At 33.7% G+C, this 23,234-nt stretch overlaps 1 protein-coding gene across 3 annotated transcripts; it reads left to right on the top strand.

The window, feature by feature from the left end:
* The first annotated feature begins 2,891 nt into the window (after window positions 1-2,891).
* On the top strand, window positions 2,892-19,613 carry LOC140966366 (uncharacterized). Of its 3 annotated transcripts, XM_073426672.1 has the most exons (39): window positions 2,895-3,273; window positions 3,378-3,457; window positions 3,949-4,048; window positions 4,173-4,280; window positions 4,874-4,990; window positions 5,164-5,314; window positions 5,500-5,747; window positions 5,885-6,073; window positions 6,481-6,557; window positions 6,669-6,786; window positions 6,985-7,068; window positions 7,162-7,257; window positions 7,352-7,453; window positions 8,208-8,276; window positions 8,380-8,475; window positions 8,551-8,658; window positions 9,412-9,525; window positions 9,753-9,836; window positions 10,022-10,150; window positions 11,288-11,486; window positions 11,597-11,740; window positions 11,822-11,865; window positions 12,854-12,937; window positions 13,037-13,105; window positions 13,188-13,264; window positions 13,699-13,768; window positions 14,342-14,491; window positions 14,841-14,906; window positions 15,162-15,306; window positions 16,384-16,448; window positions 16,541-16,606; window positions 17,190-17,283; window positions 17,849-17,885; window positions 17,967-18,024; window positions 18,127-18,237; window positions 18,487-18,554; window positions 18,875-18,941; window positions 19,018-19,086; window positions 19,328-19,613. In XM_073426672.1, the coding sequence occupies exons 1-39, from the start codon at window positions 3,220-3,222 to the stop codon at window positions 19,412-19,414; spliced, it is 3,894 nt and encodes a 1,297-aa protein (XP_073282773.1). In that variant the 5' UTR covers window positions 2,895-3,219; the 3' UTR covers window positions 19,415-19,613. The 3 variants fall into 3 exon arrangements, with proteins under 3 accessions (XP_073282783.1, XP_073282778.1, XP_073282773.1); XM_073426682.1 differs by lacking the exons at window positions 17,967-18,024; window positions 18,127-18,237; window positions 18,487-18,554; ... (1 more) ...; window positions 19,018-19,086; window positions 19,328-19,613 and having other exon boundaries at window positions 2,892-3,273; window positions 17,212-17,283; XM_073426677.1 differs by lacking the exons at window positions 17,849-17,885; window positions 17,967-18,024; window positions 18,127-18,237; ... (2 more) ...; window positions 19,018-19,086; window positions 19,328-19,613 and adding an exon at window positions 17,452-17,813 and having other exon boundaries at window positions 2,892-3,273.
* Window positions 19,614-23,234: the final 3,621 nt, after the last annotated feature.

Here is a 23,234-nt window from a genome sequence, read left to right as displayed (position 1 = left end):
GGCATTTTCAGTTTGCGTCTCGATAGCTTCAGTTTAGGCTCGATAGCTTTCTGAGCAGTTAGGTAAATTCATTAGAAACAAAATAACAAGTTTTGTTAGCATCAAAATCAAGATTGCTAACATGAAATGTTCCAACAGTGTTCTATGCTGAACTGGTTGTTCTCCCCGGAGAATAGCTGAAGTCATGAACCGTATAACCCCTATGATACGAGTTATTCACATCTATGTACTCTGGATAGGGTTTACAAAATTTTGGGAGACCTATCTACCTCCAGACCGGCCCATATAGCTCTTGAATACTTTCTCTCACTAATTTGGGATCAATTACATGGATGTTTCGAGTTGAGAGTGGATGATGATAATATTGTGCGCCTCGAGTTTGGAAAAATGTAATGAAACCAACATTATCTCCCGAAAACCCTCATCCACTCCTTGATAATCCTTGTGTGTCATGTCATCATAAGCTCCTGGTTGGTACAAAAAGTTTGTCACGATGTACACTTGATTAACAGGTTGTTTTCAGCTCCCCAATCCATGATCGCATGGATATGGCTTGACTCTCCCCCAAGGTTTGTTCTCTCCTTTGTGGTGGTGTATACCTCACCATATAGCTCTTGAAGAGTTTCCCTTCTTTTTTCACTCGTGTTTTGCTCTTCATGGGTTGATTGATTTGGCTTACCCAAGACTCTCTTCAAGCAATCAGATATAGCTTTAGACATTGCATGTGATACTCTTGAATTTCATTGCAGTCAACTATTCTCATCAAATGGTTTGAAATGTGAGCATATACCTTTGGAATATGACCTAGATGCAAATTCAACTCCCTAAGCGACTGTTCAACAGCAAGTTGTTCTGCCAGTGGAACTTGAATCTCTTCCTGGTTCGGTAGAGGCTCCTCATCCTCTTGATTGACGTTTTTTCCTTCTTGACGGCATATTTGGGTCCCACCAAGCATGCCAAAAACTGTTTGCATGATATTTATATGATACGAGTGTGCCAGGTGCAAATATGTATTAACTTGTGTAAAAAATAATGAAAGGTCTATCTTCTAAAATTCAAATGAGAATGAATTCCTAACTTGATCATTCGTTCTGATATCCTAAGCAAATATAACGCCAAAAATAAAGAAAAGAAAATAGGATTCGGTGAAATAAAATCCCAACATGATTGTGTATCTACAAATCAATAGAAAATTATACAACATAAAATTATAATCAAATATTGCTGAAATATGACTGAAAAATATTCATAATGCTAGAGTCTAGAACGAAAAATATAAAAAGAATGCCTGAACTATGACTAAGATTTCTGCATGCAATTGCCATAATTTATGTGATATGTCTTTTATATTTTTTCCATTTTGCCAATGAGTTTCTTTTTCTGCAAACTGTTTGGTGGTTTCTCCGCTCTTCTCATGACTCACGATCTGCTCATGATTCTTTTCCAAGATCTCCTATCATATACGCGCTTTCTNAGAGTAAAATCAAGCATTTAGAACTCCAAAATAGGTATTTTGTTGGTCAAAATAAATATTTAATCTTATTTCATATTGAGTAGTGGTGTCAATCGGGTCGGGTGGGTCGGGTTTCGGGTCAACCCGCGAAATTTTTTTACTTTTTTCCGAACCCGAAGCAACCCGAAAACCCCCAACCCGAACACGAACCCGTCTAACCCGCCTAACCNTATGATATATTACAGTGCGTTGATTGGTGAAAATATCGGGTCATATAAGATTTTCTCTACTTTCTCAATCGCAATTTTATTTTCTTTGTAAAAATAAAAATTAAAAAAATTATGGGCGTTTGACTATATTTAAAAACTATTTAAAATAATGTACATGCTCGTGTTTGATAGAAAAAAATTAACTTATAAAATATCAAAGTAAGTTGTTTCTAACATTTTAAAATTTTGTGTCACCTCACCTTGACTTAATTTTAAAATTTGAATTTAGTAGTTTAACACTATTTAGTTAATTCTTTTATATTCTAAATACTACATTCAATGATACATATCCCACAATATTTTAAAAAAAATTATTTTATTTTATTTTTCACAACGTCATTTTTTTTATATAATTATGAAAATTAAAACATGTTACAATACAAAATATATCAATATTTTTTCCATTACATTTATTTATAATTATATTTTAACAAATTATTTTTAAAATAAGATATCACAACTTATTAGCTCCTAAAACCATTCATAAAATATAAAAACTTGTAAGCTACTAAAAATAATATTATCCAAAAAAAAACCTTTAATTAAACGATCAAAATTTATTAGTTAAGGACACATGTATAACTCATTTATCTATAATTTATTTAATTTATCTAAATTAAATAACTACCTTGTTTCTTTCTCTCTTTTATAACTTTCTTCGCGGTGTGTTAGAAGGTTCCGCTCCCAAGTGCCTCTTAATCGTTTGTTACTTGTTTTCGTATTGGAGGAGAACTAGAAATTTTCTATCCGTCAGCGAAACAAATAAGTCAATTGACACATAAACATATTTTATTTGGAGTAGGTCTCTTGTGAGACAGTCTCACGAATCTTCAACTGTGAGACTGGTCAACCCTATCGATATTAACAATAAAAAGTAATACTTTTTCATGGATGACCCAAATAAGAGATCTGTCTCACAAAATACGATCCGTGAGACCGTCTCACACAAGTTTTTGTCTTTCATCTGTTATTGTATCGTAATTAATCTAGATTAAATTTTTTTTAAAAAAAAATTAATGCTTAGCTCACACAAATTTGAAAAGTTTTACCACTAAAATATTAAAATGATCATATTCACTTCCTAATCTCAAAAAAGGAAGGTGAGCATGGGCAAAAACATGATTCGTTACAATCCCATCAAAGGGGCCGAAAGCAGGGGCATTTTAGTCCAACAACAATACGATAATCCTCTGGATTTGGATTTCGTCATCTGTCGGTTTTTTGCCTTAAAACCCGTGCATAATCTTCTGCATTAATTCTCAGTGCCTGTATATATACCCCACGCAAACATGTATATATATCGTTGTTTGTATTTATGACTCTCTATATATATACAGTCCCTTTTGCATTGACCCTTGAATCTGAACTCTTCTCCCTCACCATTGATCCATGATTCAGTTTCTGTAAGATCATCATAATATATATACAACGGCATATATTCTTGTTACAGGTGCAAAGTTTGGATTTTTATTTGGATTGAAGGTCCATTTTCTGTAAATGGGCTCTTCACACTGGATGAAAATGAGGGTCGTCTCGAGTTCCCTGTTTGTGGTGAGTTTTGTTCCAGTTGGGTAATCTTTTTCATCTGTGACTGAAGAAGGGATGTTATTCTTGAAAACTGTGGTTTGATTTGTGGGAGAATCATGGGATTGCAGGTCTTGTTTGTTGTGATATCTATGGTGAGTGCGGAGACGTCTGGTATAAGGTTCCTGTTAGACGCCAATGCAACGGGAGGGTAAGTTCTGTTGTCTGTTTGGGAAAATAATGTGCTAATTGAGTGTTTGAGATGGATTCAAGATTGTCAAACTCATGTTGGGCCTTGGTTTCAAGTTACTTTATATTCTTCTTATGATGTCTTTTTTTTTAGCTCGGTAATAGTTGTCAGTGTAGAGAGGCCCCGGGGATTTAGATTCCAAAACATAGATCTTTGCCATGAAATTTAATTTTAACATGAGGGTGACGGTCTTAGTAGCTTTCCAAGGCTGATGAAGTAAATTTTCTTTTAAATCGTTGAAAGAAGTGGACTGTCCGAGTTTCTTGGAAGCAAAAAACACAAATAGGATGATTTTGTGCATTAATATCCGACTTAGACTCCAGTTAGTCAGAATCTAACTAGTTAGTCAGAATCTCATTTGTAATTTTTTAATTTCAAAGAGTGATTGCAAAGTATGAGATTGATAGCATGTATTGATCTTTACTGACTGAATCTATGTTTTTGATCGTTAGACAAAGACATTCTGAAGAGTACTGTGCCATGTATGACATTTGTGGAACTCGCAGTGATGGTAAAGTTCTGAACTGCCCTTTTGGTTCTCCGCCAGTCAAGGTATAACATTTGCCTGTCTGTTACACTGATTACCGGTGTTCTAGTTGTCATAACTGTTCACGTCTTCATTATGTATCTGACTGTTATTTGTTTCATGCTGGATTTTTGGCTTTTGTGCCAAAAGCCCGATGATTTACTGTCAGCAAAGATTCAAAGTTTGTGCCCAACAATTACTGGAAATGTCTGCTGTACGGCGGCGCAGTTCGATACTTTACGAACACAAGTTCAGCAAGTAAGAAACTGAAATTGTTGTAGTTCGATGACACAGTTCCAGCTTTTCTTATACCGAAATTATTGTGGTTCGATAATTTGCTATATGAACTCCGTCTCCTGCTATACAATAGGTAGTTATTGATTGTCAAAGGAATATCTACTAAGCAGTGAAACTCATATAAGTTATTTTTTTAAGTTCAACGCCAGTGGCTAATTTATTGATTGTCAATGGCTTTAGTTACTTTCTAATTATTGCATGTGAGGCAAAACTGATGGAGGTGTTAGAGTGATATTTCTTTTCTTAATTTATCTTTTGTTCATAAAAATTAGTACTTGGAAGCTGGGGTCTTGCTTGGATGGCTTACATGAGGGTTAGCAGTGGCCAAACTGCAGTTGAGGAAGCTTATTTTGTTGCTTTTCAATGGAATTTTATGCATGGGGAATGCTGAAATTTTATATCATGTCAAGGCAATTATGTTGAATAATTTACACTGGTTTGATGATTGTGCCAAATAAAATAATTTTATATTATGTTCACTCATGGTGGTTCCGTTTTGTTACTGTAATGTTTATCTTGACAATGCAAATCATTTAAAAGTATGCATGCTGCAGGTGATTCCTTTCCTTTTAGGCTGTCCAGCATGCTTGAGAAATTTCCTGAATCTATTCTGCGAACTTACATGTTCTCCTTATCAGAGTCAGTTTATTAACGTGACTTCTATTGCCAAGGTGAACGACTCCACTTTAATCATGTTTGCAACTAAAATATAATTGTTATGCTACTTCTAATGCGCACGGCAACCTTAGTTTCACTTTCTTCCTCTTCATTAAAAACTATTTGGATAGGTATCGTATTCATTTATCGATAAGGTTTTTTTTCTTTTATGTTATATGTTGTCCAGGTTAGGAAGAATTTGACTGTGGATGGTATTGACTTTTACATAGCTGACACTTTTGGGCAAGGATTATTTGATTCTTGCAAGGAAGTAAAATTTGGTACCATGAATACTCGAGCCATAGACTTTATCGGAGCTGGTGCTAGAAATTTTCATGGTGAACTTCTACTAATTTTATTATAGTCTAGGTATCATACAAGAAGACATACTTGTGATTGCACCTGTTCTGCTTGACCATACTTTTAATTAATTTTATTTATCATGTGATTTTCGGGTCTTGTTTTTTTTAAAAAAATTTTTTTTTGGTTGTCTAATTAACTGATTATTAATTATGTTGGGCAGAGTGGTACACATTTCTGGGAAAAAAAGCAAGCCCTGGTGCATTTGGATCACCATATGCAATCAATTTTTTGTCGAGTCCCGCTGAGTCATCCATTATGAAGCCAATGAATGTGTCCGCATATTCATGTGGGGACACTTCATTAGGTTGTTCATGTGGTGACTGTCCTTCATCTGCTGCTTGTTTGAATTATGCTCCTCTTTCTCCTCCCAAGAAAGGTTTATGTTCAGTAAGAATCGGGTCTTTAAAGGTTAGAGATATATCCCTGTTGAGCGTTATAATTTATGATTCGCACAACAAGGAAAATGAGAGGTTGTAAATTTCAGTATACTTCCATTTTTGTGAACTACTTGTAGCTAATTCACTTTCCATTCTTGATAAATGCAGGCAAAATGTATTGAAGTTTCCGTAGCGATACTGTACATAGTACTGGTCTCCTTATTTCTTGCATGGGCTTTCTTTCACGGGAAAAGAAAAGGAAGTCCCATGTCTAGAACTAAGCCATTGATCAATGTCCCCAACAGTGGTATTGTTCGGCGCGTTAACAGTCAAAAAGATGAGAATATTCCCATGCAGGTGCATACAATTTGAGACACTGAAAGATGTATTTGTCCCTTTAATGATGCACTCTTCCTTTGCATTGTGATACTTAGTGGTCTCTTATCTGCAATTTCTTTTTTTTTTTAAGGCTTTTACCTGTGATTTCTGTGCCACCAAACGAGTGAACTTTGCAGAGCAAATATTTTTAACATATTTCTTCGTTATCTGAATGATTTTCTACACATAAGAAGTTGATGTGAAGCTTCTGTGTCATTTTTAACTCATTGGGGAGATTTTAGTATTATACCTTCAGACCTTCTTCATATCATTTACTTTTTTCTGAGTGCTCCTCTGAATCCATTTTACTGGTTTAATTAACCTTGCCATCTTTTGACAATTTTTCTTGTGAAGTTACTTGAATAATATTTATTTCCAATTTTCAGATGCTTGAGGATGTTCCCCAAATTACTAATGGAGTGCAGCTTTCAATAGTTCAAGGTTACATGTCAAAGTTTTACAGGTCATTTTCCATGGAGTTTAGTTAACTATTTTCACTTATAATTGTGCAAGATTGTTCTTTTGGTTTCTGAACGATGCATTGAAATGGATGATGAACTGATGTCTGTTTCAGGAGATATGGGACATGGGTGGCTAGGAATCCAGTACTGGTATTGTGTTCGTCAGTGGCAATTGTTCTTTTGCTTTGTCTGGGTCTTATTCGTTTTCAAGTGGAGACAAGGCCTGAAAAGGTATAATATGGTTTCTGAATTTTATTGGATTCACATATGTTATCCACCAAAAAAATCTACTTTGAAACATAATTTTGTGTTGGTTTTTGTTAGTTTTCTTGGTCAATTGGTCACATGCTTGAGATTATCTATGACATCACTACTTATTTATATGTATCTGTACAAATGAATTTGTGTTCTTGCATTACTGCATTACAGCTATGGGTAGGTCCAGGAAGTAGAGCTGCTGAAGAGAAACAATTCTTTGATAGCCAACTTGCACCTTTCTACAGAATAGAGCAGGTATTGTACATCAGCCCCAGCCCCCACCCAAAATAAATAAATAAAAGAATACATTATATATAGATTGGGAATTTAATTTGGAAAATATCTCAGCTCATTATAGCAACAATTCCGGACTCTCCCCATGGAAAAGCACCCAGCATCGTGACAGAAAGCAATATCAATTTACTATTTGATATACAGAAAAGGGTAGCATTTTACTTCTAATTTTGGCTATTTAATTTTGTATCTATTTGAATTCTATGATTTTGAAGAGAGAACAATCTATGATATCATTCAACAGGTGGACGCAATCAGAGCTAACTATTCTGGTTCAATGGTATCTCTGACAGACATTTGCATGAAACCACTTGGCAAGGATTGTGCCACGCAGAGCATTCTTCAGGTATGACGCTTTAATAAAACCGGATAATTTTTTGTGGATATTTGCAATTTTATCATGTTTCAAGCAAAAGATGGTTCAAAGTTATCTATCTCTTGTACCAAAAGATTACCCGTGTCCAGCATTTAACTTCTTACGGACACCTTATAGCCATTTGTTTTGTACACTGAGAGTACAAGAGAAATAACTGGCTTGTCTTATTTAAGTAAGTATATCCATCTGTAACTACAGTAGGATAATGCTGAAGAATTTTGTACTACGATCAGGGCTCATCTTTGAGAATCATCACAAGATCTCTTGACTGTGTCCTATTGTAGCATTATGATTTTTTGGTTTCTGGATCGATTGAAATTATTGATGTTTACGGGATTATTAGGTAACAAAGAGTCTTCTATAGATCACGTAGATCTTCACAATTTCAATAGCTGAATCTTTCCAGATGGTGTCTCCTTCTGCAGATTTGGTCTACAAGTTTATGCTTATGCCATTTAATTATCTTAGGATTATTGAATATAAACTTAAGGTCATCTATCTTTCTGTGAAGACCAAAAGCATATCACTAAAATACTGCCAGACATGAAAAAATTTGACTTGGAATTTTTTTATTCTTATCATCTAAAAGTAGTTGGAAAAATATTTCAATTTAGGCTGTCTGTTTTAAGTTCTGCTAACTTCGAGTTCTTTTAGGCAATTTCCTGTGCAGAAGCTTCATATTCATTATGTTATCAGTCAACTAATTAAGCTTAGTTGATGACAGTATTTTAAGATGGATTCTGGAAATTATGATAGTTTTGGAGGTATTGATCATGTCGAATACTGCTTCCAGGTATCTTTAGAGATCTCCATCCTTATACATCAATATTCAAAAGCTCTTTCCTCCCAATTTGTACTTCCTTTTGACTATTTTGTAATCTGTATGTTTCTTGTAGCAATATTCCTCAGCAGACACATGCTTGAGTGCATTTAAAGCTCCCCTTGATCCAAGCACCTCTCTTGGTGGTTTTTCAGGAAGTAATTTTTCAGAGGTAAAGTGTGCTGCTTTTGTTGGTTGATTAAGCAAATGTAAAGTATGTATAAAGCAAAACCCTAATTTTAAACAGGCTTCTGCATTCATTGTGACCTATCCTGTGAACAATGCCAACGACAAAGAAGGGAATGACACCAAAAGAGCTGTGGCATGGGAGAAAGCTTTCATTCAGCTAGCAAAGGTTCATAATTCTTCTCATTTTTTGTTATTGTCTTAGTTGTCCATTGCTTCTCAATCAATAAAGTACTGTCATTTTAAAGTTATAGTTATCTTTCACTGTGAGCTAGTTCATCGATTTTATCTTGGCAATTAGGCCAAGTACTGTTTAGTTTCACCGTACTTAAGTTATTTTTAAAAAATGATTTAGGCACCTCTAAGAACAAACTCCCTGCCCTTGTTATGAGTTTGCATGTTAGCGCTTGGTTGTTTCATGTGAGAAGTGTAAATTTAGGAAGTATAGGTTTCGGGGGTCGTCAAGTTTGCACAACAGTTGAACATGTTTCAAGTAAATTTAAAATGAACTGGAATTGGGAATTCTGTCTATGAGGTGCCTTTCCATGTTTTTTTTACTGAATTCGTTGTTCTTGCCTTTTTGTTTGTTCCATTCAAATTGAGTTTGCAAAGCTAAAGTCGTATGTAGATTTTCTTTTGTTGTCTGCTATGATAGTAGACACTAGACAAATGGATCCTGTGATTTGGCAGCAAAATTAAATTTAGGATATATTATCTCCATATGTACTGATGATGCCTTGCTCCGTTAAAATTTTCTCATGCTGGGCACATTATACCTGTGCCTTCTGTGGCCAGTGTAGAAGAGGAATTTGGAAATTAATTATTGTTCATTTGTACTTCCCTGTCAAATATGGGACCTATTTTAAATTTCACTCTGTTCTGCTCTAATGCTTGGGATCCTTAATTAGTTCTCTTTATGCAGGAGGAGCTTCTACTGATGGTTCAGTCTAGGAATTTGACACTTGCATTTTCATCAGAAAGCTCTGTTGAAGATGAATTAAAAAGAGAAAGCACTGCAGATGCTATTACCATCTTGGTACAGATGAACCTCTCCCACTCCTTGTGCACATTTCCACATGACGGTTGATAAAACTAGCCCTTGCCAAAGGAACGTAAAATAAATATGCTCACTTTTACTTTTAGAATTTTCAGACTGCAAATTGTTTTAATATAATATTAAATTTGGCATAATAAAGATACCATTATGTTTTAAGTTTTAGTTGCTTATTCATATTGTCCTTACATCTTCGTTTTCTGTTCCAGATCAGCTATCTCGTAATGTTTGCGTACATATCTCTAACACTTGGTGATACTCGTCGTTTCTCTTCCTTCTATATTTCCTCCAAGGTACGGTTTACAGACAAACTTGTGTGCACCATGAAATCTGTCTACTGAGTGAAGAAGTTTATTTTACATTCTCTGGGCTCAGTGAGATTACTTAATGTTGTAGATATTACTCTTGATTTACTACCCAATTTTGATATCCAAAAATATCAACTTGAGATTTTTTCTTCTCTTCTGTGATGTTGCAGGTATTGCTTGGCCTTTCAGGAGTTATGCTTGTCATGCTCTCAGTTCTTGGATCAGTTGGGTTTTTCAGTGCAATTGGTGTGAAATCAACACTTATAATAATGGAAGTCATTCCTTTCCTTGTTTTAGCTGTAAGCCTTATTCTCATACATCCTTGTATCACTTAACTTCATGTGCTTCTATTTGCAACGTTTCATGCTTGTTCTTTTTTTCGGATAAGATTTGCTTGCTCACAGTAAGAATATGGAAGTGTTACGTTGCGAGGATATTCAATTTTCATTCAATGATTTAGCTTTTGTTTGCACTACAATTTGTTTGAGTTTCAATACTATTAAAATTTATGGCATATCAATGAACAAGTTTCCTTCTATTGCTTCGTTTGGGGAGAGTCAAATGACAGTAACTCATACATGATGTATATTTCCATGTCTAGAATCTGTGACTGCAAGTCTTAAAGATGCACTAATGTTTAAGTGTAGGATTTTATGAAGCTGTAAAAAGAATATTGAGAAATCAAATGATGCTTTGTATAGAAGTTTTAACTCTACCTTGCAGGTGAAATTGAAGTTCAGTGATAAAAGTTTTTAATAAAAGAGAATCATTTCTTCCCCTCTCTAAGAATATATTCCCCAAGTCTTGATATGTTTACATGCAATTTTTGGTGAAATTATCTAACCTTTTCAAAGTGTAAAGAAATAACTTAGCTCTGTGGATAAAATAACTATAACCAAGGTTAATTCTCTGCGGATAAACTAGCTTTAACCAAGGTTAATTCTCATCAAGATTTTTGGTTATAGTATTTTTTTATGACTATTTAAGATCAGCTACTTTTCTAGGATAACGAAAAACTACAGTCAGTTTGAGGCAGCAGCTTAGGATTGTCTTGTGTGAAATCCTCCAAAGCTTGGCTTGCTAAACAAATGCTTAGATCTTCTAACTGAATTCTCTAGGTGATTGGATTTTCACAAACAAAGAACCATGAAAAACTGTTGTTTAACTCTCAAATTTATTCAACTCTGGCCTGAACAGCTCGACTAGCTTTTCCAATTTCACCTTGTAACAGAAGTGTCGTTATGAATATATATGTAAGGCTGTCTGAAGAGCAGCTTATATATACACTTTTAATCTTTTATCCTTAGTTGTCAAATATAAGCTAATGTATCCTTAATCGTCGGTGACAATAGCATTTGAGAATTTAGTTTCTTTCCCTTAAATCATCAAATCATTTCTAAACTTGGTAACTTCGTCATTGTTTCATGTTTTATCAGGTTGGGGTGGACAACATGTGCATATTGGTTCATGCAGTTAAACGCCAACAGTTTGAATTGCCCATAGAGGGACGAATTAGTAATGCACTTGTTGAAGTTGGGCCATCTATAACATTAGCTTCTCTCTCAGAGGTACTGGCATTTGCCGTCGGAAGTTTTATTCCAATGCCAGCTTGCCGTGTATTTTCCATGTTTGCAGGTTAGAACTCTAATAGGTCGTATAGCGGTTTTACAGAAGTGGATGGAGTAATTGTCAACCTATTGTAGACATAATGACTTTTTGAATTTGTTCACGGACTTGGTTCACAGCACTGGCTGTCCTCTTGGATTTCCTTCTGCAAGTCACTGCTTTTGTCGCCTTGATTGCTTTTGACTTTTTGAGAGCAGAGGACAACAGGATTGATTGTTTTCCTTGCTTTAAAGTATCTAATTTAAATGCTGACCAGGACAAAGGTACTTTTTCTACATCCTCTCAGCTCCTTTCTTGTTGATTTTTATTTTGTTAACTAAGCACCAAAGTGTCTGAAAATACAGGCGTCCATCTGCAGAAGCCTGGTCTGCTAGCTCGGTATATGAAGGTAATTGATGGCTTTTTTTTTCGAGGGGGGTGGGGGTGTGGGTAATTGGTAACAAATAGCTTTTTTGTTCCTAAGGTTCTGTTTTTTGTTTCTCCTAAAGATGTGTTATCTTTTTTGTGACAAACAAGTTGATTTGCAGTTTTACATATTACAGCTTTAATAGATCTCCAGAAATCAGACTAGCCCAGTATATTTCTTGGAATTTTAACTTTATATGAACCCAAAGGAGTGTATACAAATATTTCTCTACACTTATAACCTAAAACCCAAGGTGAAATTATCAAAGGATAACCTAAGAAACTTAGCGTTGGTGTCTACAGGACTGATACTTTCTATAAACACAAATGTAGAAACAACTCTCACCTTTTCATCCCCTGACAAAAGCAGACTTGGGTGGGTCCAATTCTCATAAACCATAGATTAATCTTTTAACAATAATTCTCGATCTAGTTGGCCATTTATCAAGTTTTCAAATCTTTGTTTAAACATGTAGTATCGTTGTAAAAAGGTTTGTTCGCCAGCCTGATGAAAGCAACTCATTTTGGTAATTTATATTTTGTTCGTAACATTGCACTTAAATTCCGAAGCAGATTAAAACTATGCACTCCTTTGAATATATTCAAGATGAAAAAGGTCGCAGCTAAAGTAGGTAGCAGCAGATTTAATCTATGCACTCATTTGATTATATCCAAGATGAAAAAATGTTACCTTGCATGGGCATGGTTAACTTTTTTTTACACTTCATAATACATTTGACGGAGACCTCGAAGTGTGCTTAAGGGTAATTAAAAATTATCTGTAATTTGCTACGTTTTTTAATGACTTTCTCTCATGGCTTCTAGTGACCAGTAGTATCCTCTGTAATTCTGGTTATTGGCATCTCGGGATTGATAAATAATTTAACATTTTTTGGTTAGTTTTGTAGTAGTGGAATAATTTGTTTTTTTTTCTTTTCCGAAATCATAACCACTTACATTTCCTTGTCTAGGAATATCATGCTCCCTTTCTGAATCTTTGGGGTGTAAAATTAGTGGTTATCTGCGTCTTTGTTGCTTTTGCACTGGCAAGCATAGTAAGTTGTCTTATCTAGTCTTTCTGCTGTTCTTTTAGGCTCTTTTTAGCAGTTATTTCACTTTTGGCTGCGAGGTGATTTTTTTATTAAACTTTGAAGGCATTATGTACAAGAATTGAACCTGGTTTAGAACAGCAAATCGTTCTACCTAGAGACTCATATCTTCAGGTATTAGACTGAATATTTTCGCCCCAAGTATGATCTTTTTGTCATTTTATTGAAACTTGATGATTATCTTCTTTCTGTACAGGGTTACTTCAATAATATTTCAGAATATCTCAGAATAGGACCACCACTCTATTTTGTCGTGAAAAACTACAATTTCAGGTGTTTTTCTCGTCATAGTTTCTCTACATCTATAAATTGGTGTCTTCGCTATGAATTCTTTTTTTTATAGATCTCCATAATAAATGTGTTATTTTTAGCATATTATTTACACTATTTGTGCCTCCTCATAGCCGAAGACAAAAAGGGAGAAAATATTAAAGAAGAAATGAATAAAAATGGCTGATAGTCGTTGTTTGTTTGTTCTAATATGAAAAATGCTGGAGAGGTTCTGTTGCTGACAGATATTATTCCTATTACTTGGAGAATGTGGATAATTTAGAGTTCTAATGTTTTTGGAGGCTTGATCTAAGATTCATGAGGCCATAATTTTTCAACTCTATACTCTCTATTACGTTGTAATATTTATTTATGAATTATGCTATTTTTTCGAAGTACTCATGTTTACATGATGTTCCTGTTTGTTAATTCCACAGTTCAGAATCAAGACAGACTAACCAGCTGTGTTCCATTAGCCATTGTGATTCTAACTCTCTTTTAAATGAGGTAAATCTACTGTTGTGGGGATAGAATGATTTAGCTTAGTTACATTTTTTTTTCAAGCCTGTGATTTATTTAAGCTTTTATCAGTTAACTGTTTGTAGTTGATCATACAATGGGGAATCAGGTTTATTGGCCCTGTGATTTGTCCAATTGCATGAGATCCCATAAGAAAAATTATGTTTACATGTGTTTACCTTGGGGTTGAAATTTTTTTGACTATATAATGTGTTCTTCTACCTCCCCTTCAGGCATGCCGAAATATTAACAACAAATATTTCGTGAGAAGATTTATGTAGTTGAGCATTTTTCAGTAGTCTTAGATACTGAAAAATTGACTTGATATTACTATATTTATTTATCGAGACAGAATTTCAGTTACCTGTTTGGTGGTTTTGCATTTTACATGATATGGGTAGACTGTTCTTTATTGGTTTTATTTTTGTTATGTCAGTTAATGGTATGTCAGTTAATGGTATCTCAATACAACTTTTTTTAGCCACTTTTCTTATTTAACTAATTGATATTTCTAATTCAAAAAAATCGATATTTCTAATTGGAAACTTCCTGATTCTACAGATTGCTAGAGCATCTTTAGTACCCAAATCAAGTTATATAGCTAAACCTGCAGCTTCATGGCTTGATGATTTTCTAGTTTGGCTCTCTCCTGAAGCTTTTGGTTGCTGCAGGAAATTCACAAACGGGACCTTTTGCCCGCCAGATGATCAGGTTTCTCATCTAACTGTTTTTATTGATGCTTTTTGGTCTGGAAAAATATTTCACTTGTTATTCCATCTTTAAACATTTTCATTTCTTCATAGAAATTATGATAATATTTTTTCTTTTCTGTTAAATATACGAAAAATTAATTTTGAAGGACGTGTAGCAATCCAATCATGGCAATAAATCTTGCTAGTTTCCTGGAAGATAATAAATTTAGGATCTTGAACATTTAATGATTTATTATATCCCAATGCTAGAAATTGTAGACGAAAACTGTTACAAATAGGTGTCTTTCATCATGTACTTCATAGTTCTTATCTATATCTAGGATTTTCTGACATGATAGTTCTTTCAGCCTCCATGCTGTTCGCCAAATGATGGCCCTTGTGGTCTAAGCCCTGTCTGCAAAGAATGTACTACGGTAATATAATTCTTTCAATCATCAGGTTTATTTTTGTGTATAATTCAGCTTTGATAAACTACCTTAGATATGCTTCTCAAATTTTTGTTGTATTTTGGTTAGGAACAAAGCAAGCATCCCCCTCGGTTTTTTTTTTGGGTGGGGTGGGGTGGGGTGGGGTGGATAATTGATGTAGTGGAAGAGTGGAAAATCTATTTTAGACAGCTAATGTTTTAGATTTATTAAAAACTGTCTACTTATATTTGGATTCTTTAGTGTTTTCGGCATTCTGATTTACAAAATGATCGTCCAACTACATCACAATTTCGGGACAAGCTTCCGTGGTTCCTCAGTGCTTTACCTTCTGCTGATTGTGCCAAAGGTGGAAAAGGAGCTTATACAGGCAGTGTTCAGCTTAAAGGTGAACATTATAATAGAAATTTTTTTGTTTATTAGTGAACATGTTTACACCATCTCATGATTGTGAGCTCTTGGTATTGGGTATCTGTGGACTCATTTAATTTGTATGATATTTCTCTTTTATGTGATGGAGGTGGTAACCTTGATTTCCAATTCAAATTTTCTTTTCTCGCGACATGATATAACAAACAGAAAACAGATCATGGTTTTTCTTTCTCATTTGTGGTTGCGGTTGAAAAATCAGTCTTCTATTATTCAAGTATACTTTTTGTGTAAGCAATTTACTCAATCTTCACAGTATGGTATGAACAGGTAGTGCTGGTAACAGGCTGAACTTTTTGTGATTTTATTCTATTAAACTGAATGCTGTTTCTGTGTCCTATCATGTTCATACTTTTGAGATTGTTTCTTGTTACTTGAATCAAGATGGTATATATGATCTCTGTAAGCTCGCTCTATGTCTGTTTGATTTTGGGTGCACCATGCTCGAGATTTCTTCCAGACTTTTTTTTGCTTTCAAATTGATCCCTTTTGTTCATGCTTCCATGTTCAACTTGAAGGAGTTAGACACCAAAGAAGATTGATCAATTATCATGACCGTGATATATATTTGATATGATTTTGTTTGAAATTAATTTACAATATATTTATTTGTTTTCGTACTCTTGTCAAGGTATAATTATTATATTTTAAACTAAATAAACAGAAGTTTTAGCCCTTTGGACGTTTATCTAGGTATATACCATTCGGATTGATCAACCCATGTGCAGTAACTATTTAAAGAAAAACAAGAAATTAAGTTATATTTGCAATCTTAACTTTTTATAAGAGATTAGATTTCTTATAGTTGCGCGTTACAAGCTTGGTTATTGAATATTCATATATGCATTTTAAATCAATAAAATGTCTGTGCACCTCTACTATTAAAGGGAGATAACCTTGATTTTCTCTTGAATTATTTTATCTTTTTCTAATATGTTTTTTGTTGAATTTAAAATAGCCCAAAATAGTTATACATTATTGTAAAAGATCTAACTTTTTCTACAGTCTTGATCAAATTGTTTTCATCCTTCGTCAGGCTATGAAGATGGAGTCATTCAAGCCTCGGCATTTCGTACATACCACACTCCGCTTAATAAACAAGTGAGGCATATCTGTGAGAAAAAATTGGAATTATGACCATTTTATAATGAATAATTTGAATTATGACCATTTTAAACTTGAATGGTTTTCAGGTTGATTATGTCAACTCAATGAGAGCTGCACGAGATTTCAGTTCAAGAATGTCGGATTCTTTAAAGGTAATAATTGAGCATTTGAGCTATAAAACAGGTAGAGTTTTTGGCATATATAATTAGGAAATTTGTCCTCAGGCTGAATCATTTGTAAAATGTGAATGCATTTTCAGGATCTGTTACCTTTTGTTCTTGATGAAGCTCCTGTTTCTGACTTATGAAATCCATATTTATTTCTTTTCATCATTAAAGTTTGTACCAATGTTTGTGTACTCAGTATAATATTTACTTTTCGCATTTAGATATTTTGGTACCGAAGCTATTGTATTCAGTTTTTTTTTCCAACTGTATTTTGGCTATTACGAGAGCATTTTCTTGGAAACTTATGGATTCTTCCTTTTCATGAAATGCTGATATCTGGAACTTTTGGAAGAGAAGATATATGCAGTTCAGTTACACTTGTGATAGTGAATTTTATATGCCAAAAATATTATCATTCTCATGTGCTGCCGTGACCAATTTTTTGTCTGGTGGAATTGTGTCAGAGAGAGAGAGAGAGAGGGAGGGAGTGAAGAAGAAAGTTGTTTCATAGAAAGTGCGTGTCATTCTCTTCTGACTATACTGGCTCTCAATTTTTTGTCTATTGCAGATTGACATCTTTCCCTATGCAGTATTCTACATGTTCTTTGAGCAATACCTTAACATATGGAAGACGGCGTTGATCAATCTTGCCATAGCTATTGGTTAGTTTTCTCTTTTCTTTTCTTTTTTTGCAATTTACACTTGATCGGGACTGTCTAATTATTTCCAAGGTGATTATTGTTAGTGGTGCTATATGCAATATGTACAATTGTTTGCTATGACATTTTTTGTCCCTCTCTCTTTCATTAATGTCCAACCCATTATGACAGGCTAACCATAAAAGTGCAACCCTTAGCGTTCTGCAGCTGAACCAGATCATGTGTCCAAATAAAGTAAAAATAAGTTATTCCTTTTAGCCTATGCATTTGAGACTAAAAAATTGAAAACGCGTTACAATTAACTAAAATTATGTCTGTTATATTAGGAGTCCTCCCTATAGTTTATAGATATAATTTCTCAGCCTTGTTTTATCGATGAATAAAACGGTGAACCCAGAGCATGCATCTACCTCGATCAATTTTCATGGCTTACAATTCATTGGGATGTTTAAGATGAAGCGGTGATAATGAAGAAATAAACTGTCTTTTAATCAGGCATACAAGTTCTTGTTCATTTCTTTCCGATGCTGTCTCCACATTATAAACCGTAGTTTCTACAATTTGACAGGTGCGGTTTTTGTTGTTTGCTTGGTGATAACATGCAGGTCAGTGTTTTACTCCTGATTATATCTCGATGTGTTTATTTCTGTTTCTAATTTTCTAGTTTCACTTTTTTCCTTGTCTAGTTTGTGGACATCAGCCATAATTCTAATTGTTTTGGCAATGATAGTTGTGGATATGATGGTAAAATCCTTTTCTTCTGTCCTTAGGTTGGCATTATTATGTACCTTGAAATAAGAATTTTAAGTTTTAAACTCGTTTCATATGTGAAATGGAACTTTTCAGGGTGTAATGGCGATCCTGAATATACAACTGAATGCGGTGTCAGTCGTGAATCTTGTAATGTCAGTGGGTATTGCTGTTGAATTCTGTGTGCATATAACACATGCTTTCTTGGTCAGATTCTCTTCTCACTTCCCTTATTATATTTTTTCTCCATGTTGGAGAGTATTCATGTGGAAGTGCGGTGTGCATTGCCACACCGTATGATTGAAAATGGAATGTCTAATACATGATAAATGTTCAAGGAGACTATTTCAGCTCTTTATTGTTGGGTTTTCAAGAATCAGTAATATCATAATTTTCCAAATTAATCTCATCGAATAGATTGATTGTTTCAACTCCGATTTCACATTCTTTTGACAGGTGACTAGCGGAGATAGGAATCAACGGATGCAGGAGGCTCTTACAACAATGGGGGCTTCTGTATTCAGGTTAGAGTTTTCCCTTTTCTTTCAAAGAAAGTTCGATTTGCTCGATCTGTGCAATTGTCCCGTTTACTAAACTAAACTATTCGGTTATGATTTTATTACAAGTCGTTCTTCAAACATGGTGCATTAGAGGGCAGTCGAAAAGTTAAATGACTATAAAATTGAACTAGGATTCCGTTTTCGATAGTTACATGGTATAGTGTTAAAAGAGTTGCTACGCATAATGTATCAAAGCAAAGTTGTTGCATTGTCGTAGTTTTTTCCGAAAAAATCCCTTTTGAAGAAGTTTTGACTGACAAATTCCCTACTGTGTTTCATGGCAGTGGAATCACACTTACAAAGCTTGTCGGAGTGCTTGTTCTTTGCTTTTCGAGAACGGAAATTTTTGTGGTATTTGATCGTTATTCGCTATGATTCATCCATCAGAAAGACCCATTTTGTTCCACTACTAAACAATTTTTTGCAGGTTTACTATTTCAAAATGTACCTTGCTTTGGTGCTGCTTGGTTTCTTGCACGGGCTTGTACTTTTGCCTGTAAGATCTTCTCTACTTTCCAATATGCCACAATAACTATTATTAATCAAAATAAGTTGGATTATATTCTTAATAGCTTGAAGATTCATATTTGTTTTTCTAAGTTAAAAGTTAAAATCATGTTTATATTAACATATAATCCCAGAAATGGCTTTCCGAATTCAGAAATGCACACTTTGATCCATCGGTTGTATTTACGATATAGAACACGTATGATTTCGTCTTACACATAATCTTTCAGGTTCTATTAAGCGTGTTTGGTCCACCATCAAGGTGTGTGCTCGTCGAGAAGCAAGAAGATCGACCATCTACGTCCTCGCAGTTTTGATTTTGCAGAGGCAGAGAATACAGATGTGCTAGGATCATACTTTTGGCTAATTGCTTGCTTATACAAAGTGAATATATTTACTGATGCAATTGTAAAGTAGGTTCAAGTTATTGTTTTGATCTCGTTGAAATATATGGTATTGAAGTGGAAGTTGTTGAGCCATCCTATCATCCAATAGCATTAAATATTATTGGATCAATCTAAATTATTTTTGTGGTGATGATATTCATATGACCATCGATTCGATTATGCTAAACACTTGGTAGAATATGTATATTCTAGTTTTTTTTATCTGTCATGAGACAAACACATACATCTATCAACTTCTATCATGCTGTTCGATTGCACCAAGAAAGATGATTTTAAATAAATTTGTATCACTAATTTTATATTTCACATGATAAATATTTTAATGAAATTCTCTTACTACATTAAAGTAATAAATATTAAATTTTAGACATTTATTCATTAAAGATGATTATTATTGGTACCAAGATTAAGAAAAAAAATGTTATATAAATGGATATGTGAATGGGTTTTTGCTTTAGTTTGTACTATTTTTAAGAATATATTGGATAACGATAAAATAAGACATGTTAAGTACAAATGAAGGAAAGAAAATTAAACCAATCAATGCACCAACTACTAAGAAGAACAACAATTTAACACAAATCAATTTGTTAAATAATTAATTGGAGAGACGATTTAAAAAATAACATGACCAACAATACCTCCAAAATGTATTGGAAAATACCAACAACCCCTATATCTCATAAAAACTACGAAAAAACACGAAAATTTACGAGTAAATTTACAAATTAAAGTCTGTTTTTATATAGATGTAGAAGAATATAGATTAATAGATATATTTTTTTCCGAACTTCATATGTTGTAGGTGTGATCAATTCAAGTCCCAGCAATGTAGAGAATGTCATTTTCAAACAGTTTTGACAGGAAAATTGCCTACTGTTATTCTTGACACATCTTAAAACGAGTTGTTAAAATCGTAACCCAACTCATTTTTTTCACGGCATGTTGGAGCCGACCTAACGGAATAAACTCAAATTAAGCTTGATTTTGTCAATAGGGAAGAACTTATACAATAATTACATGTTTATATCTGACGACAATCATCTCCATTCAAAATTACTGAAATTCATTTTCTGATGAAAAATCAGGGCGTAGTAGAGTATATGTGTCTGCCTGCATTCGTCTCGTATGTAATATTTTACAAGAAGTATTGACAACCCCAGAGAAATTAAAAATAACTACAACATTAAAGTCTCTGAAAGTCTTAAAATACATTAAAGAACATGACATTCTTCTTGGTTATGATCATGAGGTTTGCTTTGAAGCCAAATGTATCTAAAATTATTACACTATTAAATTAAATCGTTAAAATTAAAATTATTTTTCTATCAATTTACGTACTATTGTCATTGCAAATTTAAGTGTTCTGAATAATGAAATACTTTTGCAATTTTTTATTCATTGTAGTTGTAATATTTCCTAAAATTATCGTCACATGATCACCAACAAGTTTCACGTTTAATTAAAAAATTATATTAATTTTGATAATTCAATAATGTAATAATTACATCCACGAGTGATTTCAGAGTTTTAACCTTATCATAACCACGAAATGATCGACGATAGACATTCGAGTTTGTAATAATTGTGTAACATGACAATTCAAATGCATATTGCACTTTCAATCTCTTAAATAAGAAAAAATCCAATGTTATATGTACAAAAATATTGTAAATTTTAATTGAAGTTTTACCTTTCATCGATCTATTGCAACACTTGTCACTAGAGGGTCATGTTCTTTAATTAATTTATGGTAAGATTTCAGATACGTTAGTATCATATTTATTTTTTAAATCCTTTTTTTTAATGTTTTGTGACACATTATTTAATATTGTTATGAACATAGTCTATATCAAAGTTATTAATAACAAGGAAATTCTCGATTTCAATTCCTTCACATCCTCTCGTCGCATGTCATAGACGAGTTGATTGCAGACATATAATACGCTATGATCTCTCATCGACGATAAAAAAACAATTTGTAAAATCAAAAAGCTAAATATATCACATAAACAAATTAATTAGACCGAATTGAAATGCTTCTGAACATGTTTTCAGGTAACCAAATCAGATTCAATATTGATGCTAGATTTGGTTCGATCGGGATTTTTTGATCAATGGTTTAAGATGGTGTAACCTTAACTATTCCAGGCATCTCCCATTTTCCCCTTTCAAAAAGTTTACCTTTTTGTCTAAAATCTTCGGTTTTCTATACTCCGTACATTAGAAGTTCACAGTGGCTTACCTGACCTCCGATCCTAGCCAGCCCTGTACCCGCAAGTAGATCTTGTTAGAGTAAGTGTAAAGCAAGCCAACTTGTGATTTGGACTTTAATGATTCTTATGTAAAAACAATCTTTATTTTAATAATATTTTGCGGTTTTATCCAATTATGACATTTACTTTATCTGTATAATCATGCAAGCTATATAGATAAAGTCATTGAATATACTTTACGTATCTTGAGGTATGTCTCTCAATGTAAGATCATGAAAATGTACATGTTTCTAGTCGATTCAGCTACCTAAAATAAGGATAAAAGTTGTTTGAACTTGAGACTAGTTTTTGTGATGTAAACGTCATGTTTTATTGATAAAGGCCTAGAGATGTCCATTCATACAGATGGATGATTATTTTATGATGCACCGAACAACCTTTCAACGGACTTCCCAAGTGGTTATCACTTATCGAGTGAAATAGTTTACAGTTATAGTTGTATACAATTAGTCATTTTCCCCGAGACAACGTAGATGTTCTACGTACTAGCACGTACTTTGATCCATTTACCGACTCCATTGAAAGTCATCAGGTGGTGAGATTGAGTGTACTTTTGAAATATATAGCATACAATGCATTGTAGGCGGAGATTTACCACTTTCTTACGAGTGAAGATACCCTATATGATCTGACGAGTTAATAGTGTGAGGAGTCTCTGACCAGAGCAAGACATGTGCTTTAGATAAATATGTTTTTCTAGTTGCACATACCATGGCGCTGTTATTACTCAAAGATACATCACATCGTTATCAAATTCATTTGCAACTCTTAATATACCGATGGTTTCAGATTCGATCAGGATATATGAGTTAAATGAGACGTACAGTACGCTAACCATAACTTAAGGTTCTTGCATGCATTATCAGTGATACATAAGGGATCATAGAGATATGCTACTAGACACTCTTATAATGATCCGATGAGTGTAATCAGACTTGAGTTCTGATGTTTTTGATCAAGGGTTTGATTAAAAAGAATGAGGTTAATTATGGTAAGCCCGAATATGAACAAATCTTGTTCTGAATCACATGGAGTTGTGAACACTCGGCTAGCTGTATCCATGAATCGTTGAAGATTACACAAATATTAGATTTTGTGTTCTTTGTTAAATAATCAAAGTCAAGAACAAATTACTTATAACGGAGTTTATAAATTAATTCTATGTAATAGAAGTGGTTGAAGTTAGCTTAGTTGCAAATTAAGTAAGGAAAATTTAAATGTATGTTTTACTGAAGGCAAAAATTTATGTGAAACAGTCTCATGGGTCGTATTTTGTGAGACTGTCTCACAGATCGTATTTTGTGAGACGGATCTCTTATTTGGATCATCCATGAAAAAGTATTAATTTTTATGCTAAAAATATTATTTTTTATTGTGAATATTGGTAGAGTTGACCCGTATCACAGAGAAAGATTCGTGAGACCGTTTCACAAGAGACCTATTCTTTACTGAAT

The sequence above is a fragment of the Primulina huaijiensis genome, chromosome 2 (genome assembly GCF_012295235.1).
Source record: "Primulina huaijiensis isolate GDHJ02 chromosome 2, ASM1229523v2, whole genome shotgun sequence".
In the NCBI taxonomy this organism is placed as follows: domain Eukaryota; kingdom Viridiplantae; phylum Streptophyta; class Magnoliopsida; order Lamiales; family Gesneriaceae; genus Primulina; species Primulina huaijiensis.
The sequence above is the reverse complement of the archived record's forward strand: the minus strand, read 5'-3'. Positions and strand labels throughout refer to the sequence as shown.

Excerpts from the sequence above, each read along its gene's own strand:
- LOC140966366 (XM_073426672.1), top strand. The coding sequence starts at position 3,220 with ATGGGCTCTTCACACTGGATGAAAATGAGGGTCGTCTCGAGTTCCCTG. Across the intron at positions 5,748-5,884 it reads TAAGAATCGGGTCTTTAAAG|GCAAAATGTATTGAAGTTTC; the intron begins GTTAGAGATATA and ends TGATAAATGCAG. Across the intron at positions 18,025-18,126 it reads TGATAGTTGTGGATATGATG|GGTGTAATGGCGATCCTGAA; the intron begins GTAAAATCCTTT and ends GGAACTTTTCAG.